The sequence below is a fragment of the Phasianus colchicus genome, chromosome 3, assembly GCF_987193195.1.
Source record: "Phasianus colchicus chromosome 3, bPhaCol1.hap1.1, whole genome shotgun sequence".
Classification (NCBI taxonomy): domain Eukaryota; kingdom Metazoa; phylum Chordata; class Aves; order Galliformes; family Phasianidae; genus Phasianus; species Phasianus colchicus.
The window spans coordinates 86,245,898-86,260,479 of NC_143438.1; the positions used below are offsets into that span (position 1 = coordinate 86,245,898).

General features: G+C 45.9%; 1 protein-coding gene across 2 annotated transcripts in view; it reads right to left on the minus strand.

Moving 5' to 3' along the window:
- Positions 1 to 5,374, minus strand: part of ADCY8 (adenylate cyclase 8) — a 123,978-nt gene extending 118,604 nt beyond the window's left edge. Inside the window, exons 1-2 of one of the 2 annotated variants that reach the window (XM_090138002.1) lie at positions 5,101 to 5,374; positions 2,894 to 4,588 (exon numbers count right to left, since the gene is read on the minus strand). In XM_090138002.1, the coding sequence (XP_089994128.1) occupies positions 2,894 to 3,820 (927 nt within the window). In that variant the 5' untranslated portion in view covers positions 3,821 to 4,588; positions 5,101 to 5,374. Of the gene's footprint in view, positions 1 to 2,893; positions 4,626 to 5,100 lie in introns of those variants that run through there. The other variant, XM_031591235.2, reaches the window with a different exon arrangement.
- Between the last annotated feature and the right edge of the window lie 9,208 nt (positions 5,375 to 14,582).

Below are 14,582 nucleotides of genomic sequence, written 5' to 3' on the forward strand. Positions count from 1 at the left end.
TGTACTCTTGCAACTGTATCAGTTTAGATAGACTTGTAACAAATTTATACCAACATTTACTGAGAAGAGGATCTGCACCATTTTCCCTATGGATACTAGAGAGTGCAGTAATAAATTGACTTCAGGGTAGAGAAGACTTTGTGTTCAGAACTGAGTTTCGTATTCTCTGCATGAAATCCTGGTCTCATCAAATCAGTGGAAAACCCATTATTTGGACCATGATCAAAATTCTACCTTCTGTTTTGTCTTTTGTTGTACACTTTAATTCCTTGATCTTGTGTACTGTAAATAGCTGTCTGCATCCTGAAGCACAGCAAGATGGTCACAGGTATTGCTACATAATCTAATAGGTTATTTAGACTTGTAAGATTTCTCTGAAGGGAAAAGGCAATGTTTTACTTGGAAAAATAAGCCCTATGATAAAATAGAGTACTCTACCTGCAAGATGAAGAAATCTATGTAGTAGCAAACATTTGCTATATAGCCTTGATGACACAGTCATTTAAATAGTCTGCTTTTACCTGTAAAGTAATAGTTATACACCCTCTATCAACAGTAAAAAGCCCTCAAAAACCGACACTTGTAAGTGCACCACAGTTCCCTGAAACAAACAAACAAAAGGCTGAAATGCCATAAAAGAACTAAACAGGACGGTGCAATTCCCCGCTCACTTGCTGCCTCTCAACACACCTCCCGCGCAGAAGGACGCAAAGGGTGCGCGGTGCTCCGCGCGGGGCCCGGTGCGGTAGCGGCAGTCAGAACCGCTGGAGGGAGCCCCCGGGCCGCGCTTCAGCACCGCGCTGCTGGACAGCGCCCGCGAAGCCACGCTCCGCGCATCTTCCGCGCATCTCTCGCGCATCTCCCGCGCTGTGTTTGTGGGAAGGAGTGCGTTCCCTCCCAGCATCGGGGGAGGCGATGGGGAATATGCCTCGGGGAAAAGAAGGATCCAAGCTCTCCTCTAGAGTGGACAAGAGAAACAGACAAAACAGTGTGCAATTAGGTGACATTAAGTGGGCTCTGAAAAGGCAGGAGCCGGTGTGAAGCAACACCAACATATGGCAATCTGTGTGGATCCTGTTCAGGAGATTTATATATTTGGTTCATGAAGGCAATCAACTGGCTGGTAAGGTCTCATTGTGCACCAGTCAAAGGTGGTTCATTCACGCAGCTGGCAAGGTATTAGGCTGCGAAATGAAGATATTTGTATCTCTCCAGGAAACGTCTTTGTTAGAAGTGTCTTTGGGATATGTGTGTGTTCCAGAGATCAGCTAAACAGCTGTGATACCTGTGCGTAATGAGATAGCAGTGCTTTATTCACAGATTCAGGATAGGACAATAAGACTTGGAAGAACCTTAAAACATCAGCATAACTCACACAGCTTTTGATCCAGTACTAATAGTGCCAGCAGTGCAAGGGAGTGGGACACAGCATACAGTTCCAATTCATTCATCAACATGTTACCAGGAGCCAAGCAACAACTCTGCGCAGTAATCGTCTTACATTGATGGAATTCATTCAGGCAAAAAACACTGTGTCAGATTCTCCCAGCAGTGTGAGCCTGGCCACAGGGAAGTGAGGTCAAGCATCTCTACAGCTCACTTGTGTGTGGAGGAAGGGAATAGACAGGGGTGGACAAGGATTACAGGATAGCCAGGCTCTGAGTGAGGTAGATGTGACCCAAGGACCACCATCATTAAAACTTACAGGTGCAATATCAGCCACTTCCCAGCTGCACACCCCAGCAGTCATGTAAACAACATGCCATCAGCATCACATTCCTCTACATCCTCCCTCCTTTGGGGATTTTCTGCCAGTATCTGCACCTCCTTCCCACTGATTCCCCGGAGCTAGTTAAATGGAGACAATAATCTGCTGTGAAATATTGGTAGCACAGAACTGTGACAGTCTGGGAAAGGATGGGGGGAAGGGGAGCAGCAAGAATCCCCAGGATTAAGTTGCCCTAGAAAGGCAGCATTTTCTTGCTTTGAAGGGATGTCAAGAGCTCACTACATCTTCACTTCCAAAACGAAGAAGCTGGGTGAATGTAAAGTCAGGTTAGTCCTGATTTTAACTTCTCAGACACATACCTCTCCCAGTGCCTCTCAGTTGTTTGCATGGCACCCCCCGGCATCTCCCCCTACCTTCCCTCTCCACTGCCTTCCCCCCCCCCCAACCACACCATTTTAACCAATACCCTGTCCTAGACATCACTTCTAAGCACAATAATGTTTACTTCATGACCACAAGCAGAACAGACATGTTGGTACCCTTCGAAGACAACTGAGGAATTCACACCAGACCTCCAAGGAGAGCCTTCCCCTGTTTTCATTAAGAGTATCACTTTGCTCTTATTGGAAAAGAGCAACGTGCCCTCCTCCCGTTTTCTCACAGCCCAGATCAAGCTGTGCAACACGCATAAAAGCACAAGTCATTCCAGCAGGTCTAGAGTTAAAAGGCATGAGCAAGTAAATGAGAAATGAGCAGTGGGAGAGCTTGGCCAAGACAGAGTTATCTTTTCCATCTCATCCCATGGACCATCGCTGGAAATAAAGGAGGGAAGTGACAAATGTCCTGTCCTTCCGACTTGCCCCAGGAAAACTGTTCCAAGGAACAACAGTGAAGTGAGCAAAAAAGGATGGGGAACAGAGTACCCAGGAAGTGCCCCCCTCCCCATCTAGGGTGAAATCTTATTCCACTGTTTCTTTCGCAGGGAGGATAGGCAATGTGGGAGAGAGAGGAAGGGAGAGAAGGTGTAATTTTGCCTGTGCTCTCCCCAAAGTACAGAACATCTGAGAACCTTGTTAAAGGGGAAAGGATTCTTGGGACACCCCACACCTCCTCTCAGGGTGATGGAAAAAGAGGAGGCCTCCCACCCTTTCCTCACCACGGTACCTGGTTGAGGGAAGTCACGGCCAATCTAGGGATAACCAGCTGCATGATGAGCTGCAGGACAGAGGTGACCAGCCCAGCCAGAATGGCCCAGGTGAGCGGCAGCGGGAGCATGCTGTAGGTTGCAAAAAGTGTGAAGAGCACATAGCCAATGCCATCCCCAAGGAGGCCACAGCCCAGGCCAGCTGCCAGGATCTGCGTGGCCATGGCCACCCAAGTGACCACACCGCTGTACTGCAGGTAGGTGTATGAGGTTGTGTCCTTCCTGACCACCACTAAGGCACAGATCACCACCTCAATGCCAGTAAAGAAGCCCAAGAGAATGCCCTTAATGGGGTCCATGGGAGCGGAGGCCAGGGTCAGGTGGAGGAACAGCAGGGTTAGCTTGGTCAGCACGTCCAGGATGTTCATGACCACCTCGGATTTGCGCCTCTGGCCCAAGAAGTAGCGCTGGTAAAGGCGCTCCAGGTCCCGGGACTTGAAGGAATTGCGGAGCGTGGGGAAGATCACCCCGCGGTAGGTGTAGCCCCAGTTGAGGAAGAAGTCGGAGTTGCTGGGAGCACAGTCCAGGGGCAGAAAGCCCAGGTCCCCATTGCTGCTCGTGCGCTCCGGGAAGACTTTGGTGCCTCCGTTGTTGTGACGCTCGCTGCCCAGACTCCGTCCGGCTGACTGTCTCCTGAAGTGGTGGTGGTGGTGGTGGTGCGGGTGGTGATTGGGGCAGCAGGTCTCTTCCGAGCTGAAGCCCTTGCCCCCAACGCTGCTGCTGCCACCGCTGCTGCTGCTGTGCTCCTGGATGAAGCGCTGCTCGGTGATGTGGCGCACGGCCGTCTGCCACAGCAGGCGCTGGGGTCTGCTGCTGCCGGGGGGGGTCCTATTGATGGTGTAAAGTTCATCGCTGTCGCTCAGGCACCGCACCTCCGAGAGCTCCATGGCGGCGACTGGCGGGGGGCAGAGCACCGGTGGCGGGGCGAGGCGGGGAATGGGGGGCACCGGCTTTGGGGAGGGGAACGGAGGGAGGGATAGAGCCGCGGGAGAGGAGGGAGGGGATGGGGAAGGGCGGGTGGAGACGGCTGGGTGCTGCCGGAGGGATCACATTTATAGGCAGGGCGCTGGCTCCGGTTGCTCGGCAGGCGGCGGGGCTGCTTCGCCGCTGGGGTCCTGCGGCGGCTCAGCGCAGGCGGTCTTCGCCCCGTGCCCGGGCCCACTTCCGCGGATCTCCGCGGAGCTTCATCCCGCGGAGTCTGGCTGCGGTGCAGCCCCGGAGCCCCGGTGGGCTGGGTGCGCGCCCTCTTCGGGGCGGTGAGCGGGGAGGGAGCGGAGCAGCGAGTCCGGAGAGGAGGAGAGAGGAGCGGAGCATCTACGGGAGCACCCCCGATGCCCGGCTAGCGATTGTTGGCCCCATCCGGAGGCTGGAGGCGTAGAGGGATGGGAAAAACCGCCTCGCAGACAGCCGTTCAAAGAGGGCAGCTCTTTGCTCCAGGGATCCAGGGGCTCCGCTCCGAGCTCTGGTACCCGGGAGCTGCTGTAATCCCCGCGATTGCGGTCAGGAGAGAGGCGGTCGGGTCGCGGGCATCCTCGGTCACGGCGCCGGAGCCGCCGGCCGGGGGCTGCCCGCCCGCATCCCTCCGGCGGCGGGGCATGCCCTGTAGGGCAAGGAGCCTGCCTCAGAGCGAGCCTCTGCCCGGAGGGAGCTCGGGGCTGCCATCCATCGCAGGAGATCGGGAAAGGAAAAAAAGAAAAAAAAAAGAAAAAAGAAAAAAAAAAAGAAAAAGGAGGGAAAATAAAAGAGAAAAAAAAGAAAAGGAAGAAAAAAAAAAATGAGAGCGAGGAAACGAAAAACCCGCCCTAAACTCAGAGCTCTGGGAAGACCGCTGAGAGAATCCCAACTTCTCTGCGGAGCAGGGCAAGGAGGGCTTCGGGCTCTGGGGCTTCCTCCCGGCAGCAGGGAGGAGGAGGAGAAAGAGGAGGAGAAGGACGATGAAGGCTCAAGGGTGTGCTGTGGCAGTAGGGCGGCGGGATGCGCGGTGCTGCCCCGGGAGCCGCGAGGACCGGAGCGGCGGAACCGGCAGCCGCCGGCGGAGTGGTGCTGCTGCGGGAGGGCGGCCCGGGAGGAGGCAGAGCCCGGCGCGGTCAGCTGATGCCCGCGACGTCGGCGGGGCTGCCCGCACCCACCCCCCCCCCTCCGGCCCCGTTAAAGCAGCCGCACTCACCGCGTAGGAGATAGGGTGAGGGATGCAGAAACGGGAGGACCCCAGGACAGGGGCTGGGCTCGTGGTTGTCACTCAGGTTTCTCCAAGTTGCCCTTCTTGGAGGTGGCCCTGTCTGTCCCACAAAGCCTAGAGGATCTGTCCATCTGTCATGCTAGTGAGACCTCATGCTGGAGTCAGGCATCACTCTGCGCAGGCACTCAAGTGACACTGCCTCAGGCCTTGCTTGAGTGTCACCATTCTTTCACAGGGTTGGGGTGGAACCTCAGGAGCCAGCATCCCTTCTGCCTGGGTGAGCTCAGCCCCTCCAAGAAAGGCACTGTCACTGCCAGGGCTGCGGCTGTGAGCAGTCTGGGCTGAGGAAGTGTGCTCGTGTATCTGACAGTGCCTATTCTCAGCATTTATATCGAAGCTACCACATAGAGAATGGAAACCATTCCGTGCACAGAGGCTGTGGTCAGAGTCTCTCCTCACTCCCTTGTGTTGGTGGATGACATTGTCCTGCTCTTTTCTTGGCTCTGTCTGTATGTGCAGACCTGAATGCTTTGTGCACAGTGGCGAAGTCTGGAAAACTGAGGGGGGGAATCAGTCTTTACCTTTCCCAGCTCTCCTGTGCCCACAGTGAGTCTCAAGCTCAGAAGTAGTGGGAACCTGACCTGAGGAAAAAGCAGTTTTGGAGCTGGCAGAAACCAGCTGAAACAAAAATAGTCTACTCAAGAGACTGCTGCAAATACAGGAGGAGCATTTTCTTTATGTTTCAAAAGACGGGAATGATTTCTGCTGAATTCCACCATATAAACATGCAGCAGTGAGGATTTCTGTGGACAGGCAGAATCTGAAAGTCCGGAGTAGCACTTCAGAAATGAAATCTAAGATGCGTTTCCCCTCCACATTTATATATTTTAAGTGACTTGCTGTGAGCAGCTTCAAGTGTGGCATGGTGAGTTTGGTTTGCTTTATCCTGGGTGCCATGGGCACTGCAGATCCCTTTTTTTGTGACACTGCCAAGTCTTTTAATTCTATTAAAAAGACAGGGGAGAGAGCAGTGTTGCCCTGCTTGGACCTTTGGGTTTTGGTGGGAGTCCAGGTGTGTGACCACTCCATATAGTGCTCCCTGACTCCCCACAGACAATCTTCCCACTATCATTTAACTCACCTTTATTATTTATTATTACCCTAAGGAAAGCATGGAGATTTAGGAAGGATTTTACTGATTGTTTCTGTGTTTGCACTACAATGGATTTGGGGACTCCAGCCAAGTCTGTGTCCCATGCGTGAGGCAGGTTTTGCACGGATATAAGCAGAGGAAATTCTTGTTCTAGAGAGCTCAGATAAGGAATGAGTGGTGCTTTTGTGAACAGGAACAGGTCTTTCCTGTGGGTCAGCATGCCCCTCTGTCATGCTGCTAGCCTGGAATGGGTTAATATTACTATTGCAGTAAAGAAACAGACATGCATTCCTGCTCATATATAAATCCAGAGAAATTGTAGCACCGCTTGGAGGTGAAAATGTGACTGTAAGTGGGGAAAAGTCATAATACAGTAAAAGAAATTATAATTACTAGTGGTCTTACCACAGAGTACAGCAAAACAATCTTGCTCCTTCCAATTGCTTGGCACAAATAATGCTAGGTCAAAGGAAAAGGAGATGAATAGTAACGCAGCTTAAGGAGACACCCATTCCAAAGACATAAGATGAAGCCAATGTAGGTAGCTCTCAGCTCTCCAGTTCTGCTATAATCACTGAACTGCAGCACTGCAGAGATTGTTGGCCCTCATGGAAGGCTGAGCTCTCCCTCCCCATCATTTCCATGATGGAGGCTCTGTACCTCCCCAGGCAATCTATTATTTCTATGCTTCTCCATCCTTTTCATAATATCTAACCTGAATATTCTTTGCATCATTCACTGAGCGCGTTACTTCCTGTCCTATCCATACAGACAGGCAGAGCATATTATCCTGGCAGCAGTCTGGGCATGTTTAACAATTGCCTCTTCCATACCTTCCCTTTTAGCCTTCTCTTTTCTTAGGCTAAATGATGTCCCCCCCCCCGTCCCCCCCCCAGAGGTAATGTTTTCCAGGTCTTGGATCATTCTTTTTAGTTTGTTTCTGTACATTTCATTGAATCTCAGAATCATTTCAGCTGAAAGGGACCCTTACAGGTCACCTGGTCAAACTCCCTTGCAGTGAACAGGAATGCCTACAGCTGGATCAAGTTGCTCAGAGCTCCATACAGCCTGACCTTGAGTGTCTCCAAGGACATGGCATCCACTGCCTATCTGGGTAGCCCTCTCTCAAGGTGTGCCTCATCACCCTTACTGTAAAAATCTTTTTCCTTATATCCAGTCTAAATCTCCCCTCTTATACTTTGAAACCATTTTCTCTTGTCCTACCTCAACCGACTCTGCTAAAGAGCCTGTCCCCTTCTTTCTTGTTTCACAATTTCATTTTCTGCTCCCCTCTGAGATGCCCGTAACTCAATTCAGTTTCACAGTGGAAAGATTAGTATGTCTGGTGAGCTGCACTCCTATTTATACACATTGTGAAATGCCTCCCATCACAGGCTTATCCACAGCTGATGACTTCCTGTAGTTCTTTACTGTCCTCAAGGCCTGGGCAGGTGTTACTTGCTCCATATGTATGCTACAGCCAATGTGAACTACCTTGCATTTAACCTCACTGAAGCTCATTGTACATCTTCAGCTTGCATGCCCAACTTTCTCAGATCATGTTGAACACTAAACCTGCCCTCCTCTATGCCAGCAGTCCGCCCCAGCTCTGTGCCATCTGTGGGCTTAGCAAGCCCACTCTCTCTTCAGTGGTGATGGCAAAGTGGTGCAGTACATTTAGGTAACAGAAGTTGTGTGCATTTCTTGTCCATATTTCTGAACCTCAAAAGTTGGCCCCTTGGTGCAAGGCTGCCAGTAGGAGATAAGATCCTTCTAAGCATAGAAGAGCCATGCTCTGTGTTCTGCAGCGTGGGGAGGAAGTCTGTCCATGTAGGGCATGGGTTTGCCCTTATCACTACAGGGTGGGTGCATTGGGGTGAGACAAGAGAATTTCACACATCCTTCTTGAGTCCTGTGAGTGCTGACAGGGGCTTTGGGCTTTGATTAGTGCAGTGCATTATTCATGCTTTGCTGCTATTGAATTTTTTTTCACTTTTTTTAATAGATTTAAATGACTTGGCAGTGCCACAAAATCACTAAAAGCCATTTAAAAATAATACTGTCACTAGAAGGCTTTTGAAGGATGAAATCAGACGGAATTCATTTCTCTTCTGTCACCTGAAAGTTTATGTCACACTCCTCTCCTCCTTCCCCCTCTCTACCCACAGGAGTAACATTTATGTGCAACTTAATGTTATGATATTTAATCATGCAAATAGTGATCTCATCGAGTTTAGAGGGACTATTTATGTCCTCAAGACCACAAGACAGGAGCTGTGCTCTGTAAAGCACTCTGAGGTTCTCCAGTGAAAGTATCCTCAATATCTAACACGCTCTGAAATAACACAAATATACCTCATTTGGGAACAGATTCCACAGAATAAGTATTTTTAAAAAAAGGAAAAATGATCAATAGAGACCTAACCTATCTATCTCATCATGCACACACTGAAATAGGAAACTTCAGTCATGATGAAAATGATAGAATATGAGTACATACTTTGACTTTTCTTCTTATTGTTTTTTTTTTTTTTTTTTTTTTCCCTCCATGTTCCTTCTCTCCTTGGTAGCAATTAAGACATTCTAATAGTGAAAGGAAAAAAAAAAAGAAACTTATAGTATTGATTGAGTCTCCTTTTAAAACCTGTCTATCATTCTTTCTCAAATGGAAGCATGTCTCAATGTGATGTCTGTAAGGAAGCACGAAATAGGCATAAGGGAATGGATCAAAAAACACATAACTCTAGCTAGTAAAAGCATTCAGACTGATTAATGAAAGGACAAGTGAAAACAAGGCTTTGTAAACTGAAAGATCAGAGAAAAACAGGAGGAGGGCACCCAGATTAACTGGATACAATCAGTATTTTCTGGGGTTTTTGGATGGTTTTTCTCAGTGCAGAAAATATCAATGAAATGTTTTAAAATCTGCAGGCAACGAAGCTAAATTATTGCATACCTCAGTGGTGCCATATGGCAGGAAAATAAAAAAGAAAGGGAGAGAGAGGAAGAGTCATAGAGTTAAGAGGTAGAAATAGATGTCAGTTTTAATGCCTTTAAAGAATGTATTTTTAGTTTTATTTTTTTTTCCTTTTCTGTGTGTGGTATAGCTTTACCACGTTATGAAACAGTCATTCTACCACATGCAAACAACCTCTTTCTCCCTCCGTCTTTCCATCAGTACTCTTAACCCCATACAAGGTCTAAGCACATGGATTTTATGGCAGGTGAGGAGGGACTGGAGATGGTACTTTGCCTCAGAAGCAGTGAGAGGAACTGTTTTTCCCCTCTCTCCCAAGTCAGCTTCCTCACTCACCAAGGATTAGCAGCTGTGACCATTGCAGATCATTTACTTATAACTTCATGTCCAGTAGTGCTGATTAGGACTATCTTTGCCAGGCTGCTTTCTACCGAAATCTATCGATCTGTCTATTCAAATGATTGTTGTACTTTCTCTGAAAATTAACTTTCAGAAAGGCATTAACATGATGGAAAGTTTCAGCTCTTTTTGAATGATTCTTTCAAATTTTGGTGGTAGGTGATAGCGATTTTTTTCAGAAGACCTGACAAGTGACAGTGTCCTTAAATCAAACAAGACTGAATGGAAGAGAAGACGATTTTTCTCCTCTGAGAAAGGAGGGTGCTTATTCAAATTTAAAACCAAGTGAAATTTCAGTAGTCTGAGGAAAACAAACCGACGGCTTCCCCAAATAGAGCTGCTGCCTGCTGTCCTCCGCATTGCTCCTGGGGCTGCCCAAAAGTTTCCCTTCAGCCTTACACACCCTTCAAACCACTTCTCAGAGAAGGACTGTTCCTTAGCTTGTTTGCCTCCTCTACAACCACAACAGTCCTCATGTAATGCTGTTAAATCTGGTGAATCCCTGGGGCACCTGCATTGCTGAATGAATAATACTTCTTACAAAGTAGTATATAGTTCTTGATGCTTCATGGGATTCCTTTGAAGAATGTTCCTTCTTTTAATACAAAAGACCTTTGACTTGCATGTTAATTGCTACAGAAGTTAAAAGGAAATGAACTGTTAAATTCACCTCTCAATGCACTACAAGCAAAATCTTTGTATCGATGGCAGTCAGACCACTCGTAAGCATTTTATTCTTGATTTGTTATCTGAAGCAGCAAGTGGTAGGAGTGAAAGCCTGATGGGAAAAGTTATAATTGAAATTAATACAGTAAAAGAGACTCGAATTTGAGACATTAAAAATAAACTAAAACCTAAAAAAAGAAGACATAAAACCATTCTCTATAACATTTTCACTTGGGAGAATAATTCTTAAAACTGCATGTAGAGGCTTTCACAAGCAGATCTCAAAGTGTTTTTCTTCTTACAGGATGGAGATATTTCCTGTGGATGTATACAATAAGTCTAATTAGGCTGCAAATAGGGAGCTGTTATATTGTATGAGATTTTAAGTCCATCCAGATCAGTATCCTGCAGTTACTGCAGTATAAGACATATCCTAAGAGGAAATCCCTCTGTCAGCCAGATCAAAGTGGGGAAAGTCTGGTAGGGTTTTGTATGCATGTGCTTATGTGTGTGTCTTAAATCTTGGAACAGGAACAAAACCTAGTAATGTTGATGTTTCCAATTGAAAGGAAATTCCTTTCTGCTTCTTCTCCTTCTTCTTCTATCTGCGGGAAAATTATCTAGTTCAATTTTTAAATTAAAAATGAAACCAAATTTTCAGCTCCTGGGAACTCTTTGCTTTCAACCTTATTTGCACCAATCAGGGGACCTGCAAGCTCTGGTCCAGTGATTCATGATGGACTTCCTATGCTTCCAGGGCTCATGAAATCTCAAGGATGGTGAAAAACACAGAAATGCTGTGAGTTTGGGCTGAAAAAGCCCCGGCAGTCTGTCGTCTTAGCTGCAAAGTCTCCGAGTTGAGCTTTGCAGCAGCACCTTACTGAGCTGGCAGGCTTCTGAAAGAACCTGGTTTCTATTTCTGAAATGTTGCTTCATCAGATACTTTGCATATGCAAATGTGTAGGACTCTGTGTTTTGCTGGCCTGCAGATACGTACATTGTCTAATTTAGATGAGTTCCTAGGCAGCACTTTTCCTCAGCAACATAACTCTTGCCCAGCTCCCTCATCTTGTATATAAAGATTTCTTGCATTACAAAATGGAGAGTATGTAAAATAACACTTTGAGGGGCTTGCCATAACAAAGAAAAAGCACTGGTGCCTGTTGTGCCTGATATTAACAGGGATTTATTTCAAACTGAGTATCCATCATAATGAAAACATGTTAATCTGCTCATTGCCAGTCAAGCTGGGGATGGTAGGTGTTCTTAGACAAAATGTTTAGGAGGAATTGTTGACTCATGGCAATCTTTAGTCACTCCCTGAAATGATACTACTGATGTGTATGGAATTAGCATAGCACTTTTTTCTCTCTTCTATTATTTTATTTTTACATTCAGTAACATCTTCCTTGACATACGAGGAGGATAATAAATTCATGTTTGAATAATGTATTGATTTGTATTACATTTCTTTAAATCAACAAGCCCTTCCATTTTCTAGCATTGCAGGACTTGCTGTAGCAGATCAAATCCAGTCTCCTTTTAGTAGCAATGGTAAGTTCTTGGTGCTTCAGAGGAAGATAAAAGACTGTCCTGTAGGTGGTCTGCTCTACACAAGAGATTAATTTGATCTTCTCTTACCTGACTAGACAAGGCAATGTCAGTCTTAAAGCCTGCATGTATTCTATTTTCAAAGTTGTGAGGTTGCTACAAGTCAAGGAGAATATCACTCATTGCCAGGTAACACATGAATCTACAGAATACCCAAAGTCTTTTCAGGGAATTTGGCATGAATAATGCCAGTGACACCTATAGTGCTCAAAAACTAAACTAAATAGTTTCATTTGACAGTAAAATCACAGATATCGTTACTGTGTTTAAAAACATTTGTAATGGGAACATAAGTAATATAATTCACACAGAGGATGATTGAGGTTGCTCTCAGTTTTATAAGGAAGCAAACAGGATTATTCATTCTGGAATTGTACTAGGAGCCAAAATTCTTAAATTCCAATGTTTTGTTAGGACAAAGGTCTGCATTGTACTACAGCCCCTGCTGTTGATGCTGTAAGGTTTGTGGCACCTCTCTAATCAAGACATTTCCCATGGATATTTTCTGTTGCAGCTCAGACATTTATTTTAGCAGAATCAGAATGCTGTGGTACTACAGCCTCTCAACCCCAAGTGGTGATTCCAATAACGTTCACATCATACTATACTAGAGATGCCTCTGTGATGAAATCCTACTCTGTTTCTTTTGATAGTTCTACATTTTTGCATATATTTTTTTTCTTTTCTTTTCTTTTCTTTTTTTTTTTTTCTTTCTTTCAATTGCAGTAACGTCTTATGGCTATAGTGCCATTATATGAGCTCTCTACAAATATATAACAAAACATTTGTAATTCCAGTGGAGTTTCAGCACATGTTAGGAAACACTGCTTAGGCATAGTAAAGAACCATATGGAATTTTAGAAAAATGAGGAAGTAGGCGTGGGAGTAGTTGTGACCACTGCAGTAAGCAATGGCCCTTATATAGCAGTTGGCCTCTTTTGAGATTTCTGCAAGAATTACAGAAGAGAGGAGTTTAAATATTTAGTGGGCAAGTTGATGGCTTTCTGAGCTTTACAGAAGCTGACAGCATCTTATTAAAATAATGGCAAACTAGTAAAGCTTTAGTGCCAACATTTTTGAAAAGAAAAATTAAAGTCTTCCTCTGGATTTGATCTGAGCATTGTTCCAGACCATTCCAGCATACTCATTGTCATTAAGCTATGTGTATTTTTTCCAGCTAAAATAGAGAAATCTTAAGAAACATATCTTGGATGACCATTTTTTCTGTGATCATAGGTCACTGACTTTTTTTTAACTTCAGCATCATTGCATTATTTACACTTTAAAACTTATACCAGAGGCAAAAGTCTGGATGATGGAACAAGTGTTGTCATTACCAAATACCAGGAGCATCAGTAGTTAAAGAGCACAAACAGATTTAAAAATAATTTTTGCTAATTCAAGATACAATCTAGAAGAACAAAGAAAAGAACAGAAGATACAGTTCACTGGGAGCAAATGGAAAGTTTTGTATACAGGCAAAAATAATCAGTTACATTAGCACACAATGGGAAACAGCTGCTTAAAAAGCAGTTCTGCAAGAAATGATCCGGGGGTTATTGAAATTGAGCCAACAATGTCATGCTGCAGTAGGAAAAACAAATATTCTGGTACATAAGAAGAATGGTAGTCCTTTAAGGCTAGTGAAATAATCCTCCTCATTCCAGAGGAGGGCCAAAAAATGATCTGAAAGCCGGAATATCTTCTCTAGGAGAACAGGCTGAGAGAAGGAAAGACAGCCTGGAGGAGAAAAGACTCTGGGGAGACCTTTCAGTGGCCTTTTTGTATCTAAAGGTGGCTATAAAAAGGAAGGAAACACTTTTCAGCAGGATCTGTTATGATAGGACAAGGGGAAATGGTTTCAAACTAAAAGATGGGAGATCTAGACTGGTTACAAGGAAAAAGTTTTTACAGTAAGGATGGTGAAGCACTGGCAACCTGAAGCACAGGTTGCCCAGAAAGTCGATGGATGCCCCGTCCTTGGAGACATTCAGAGTCAGGCTGGATGAGGCTCTGGGCAACCTGATCTAGCTATAGATGTTCCTGTTCACTGTAGGGCAGTTGAACTAGATGACCTTTAAAGGTCCCTTCCAATTCAAATGATTCTGTAATTCAGTGATTTGATGATTCAATGATTTAATGATTCTCTTCAATACTGATAAGGTCATTGCTTCACTCTGTCCAGTTGTTAACGTACAGGGCCAGAAATATCTCACTAAACAGGGAATGAGGCAGACAAGGGTGCGGCCAGAGCCAGCCACAGCACAGATCAATGGACACCTCCATGGGGATGGGCCTTGTCTCATTACTTCATCCCAAGGAGACAGAATGGTAACTTACGGCACTGCTGGGGCAGGGACTGGGGTAGGCTGAGGTGGGGTTCTGAGGCATGGGATGGGGTAGAGGAGGTGGGTTGGGGCCAGTAAAGAATTGTTGTTGCCTTCTGAGTCTGGATACCAGTTCTGAGAATTGCACACCAAGACATACTGGACCTTCCAGAAACAGTTAAGGGAAACATGATGTGGGATTTACAAAAGAAAGCAAGAAAGCTTGAAAAGATCACTTGTTCAGGTTTGTTTAGGTGCTGCACTCAAATGCTGCCTTCTAAGAAAATAAAGAACAGTGTCATAAGAATTAAAGCAACACAGAACAAGTAATAATACT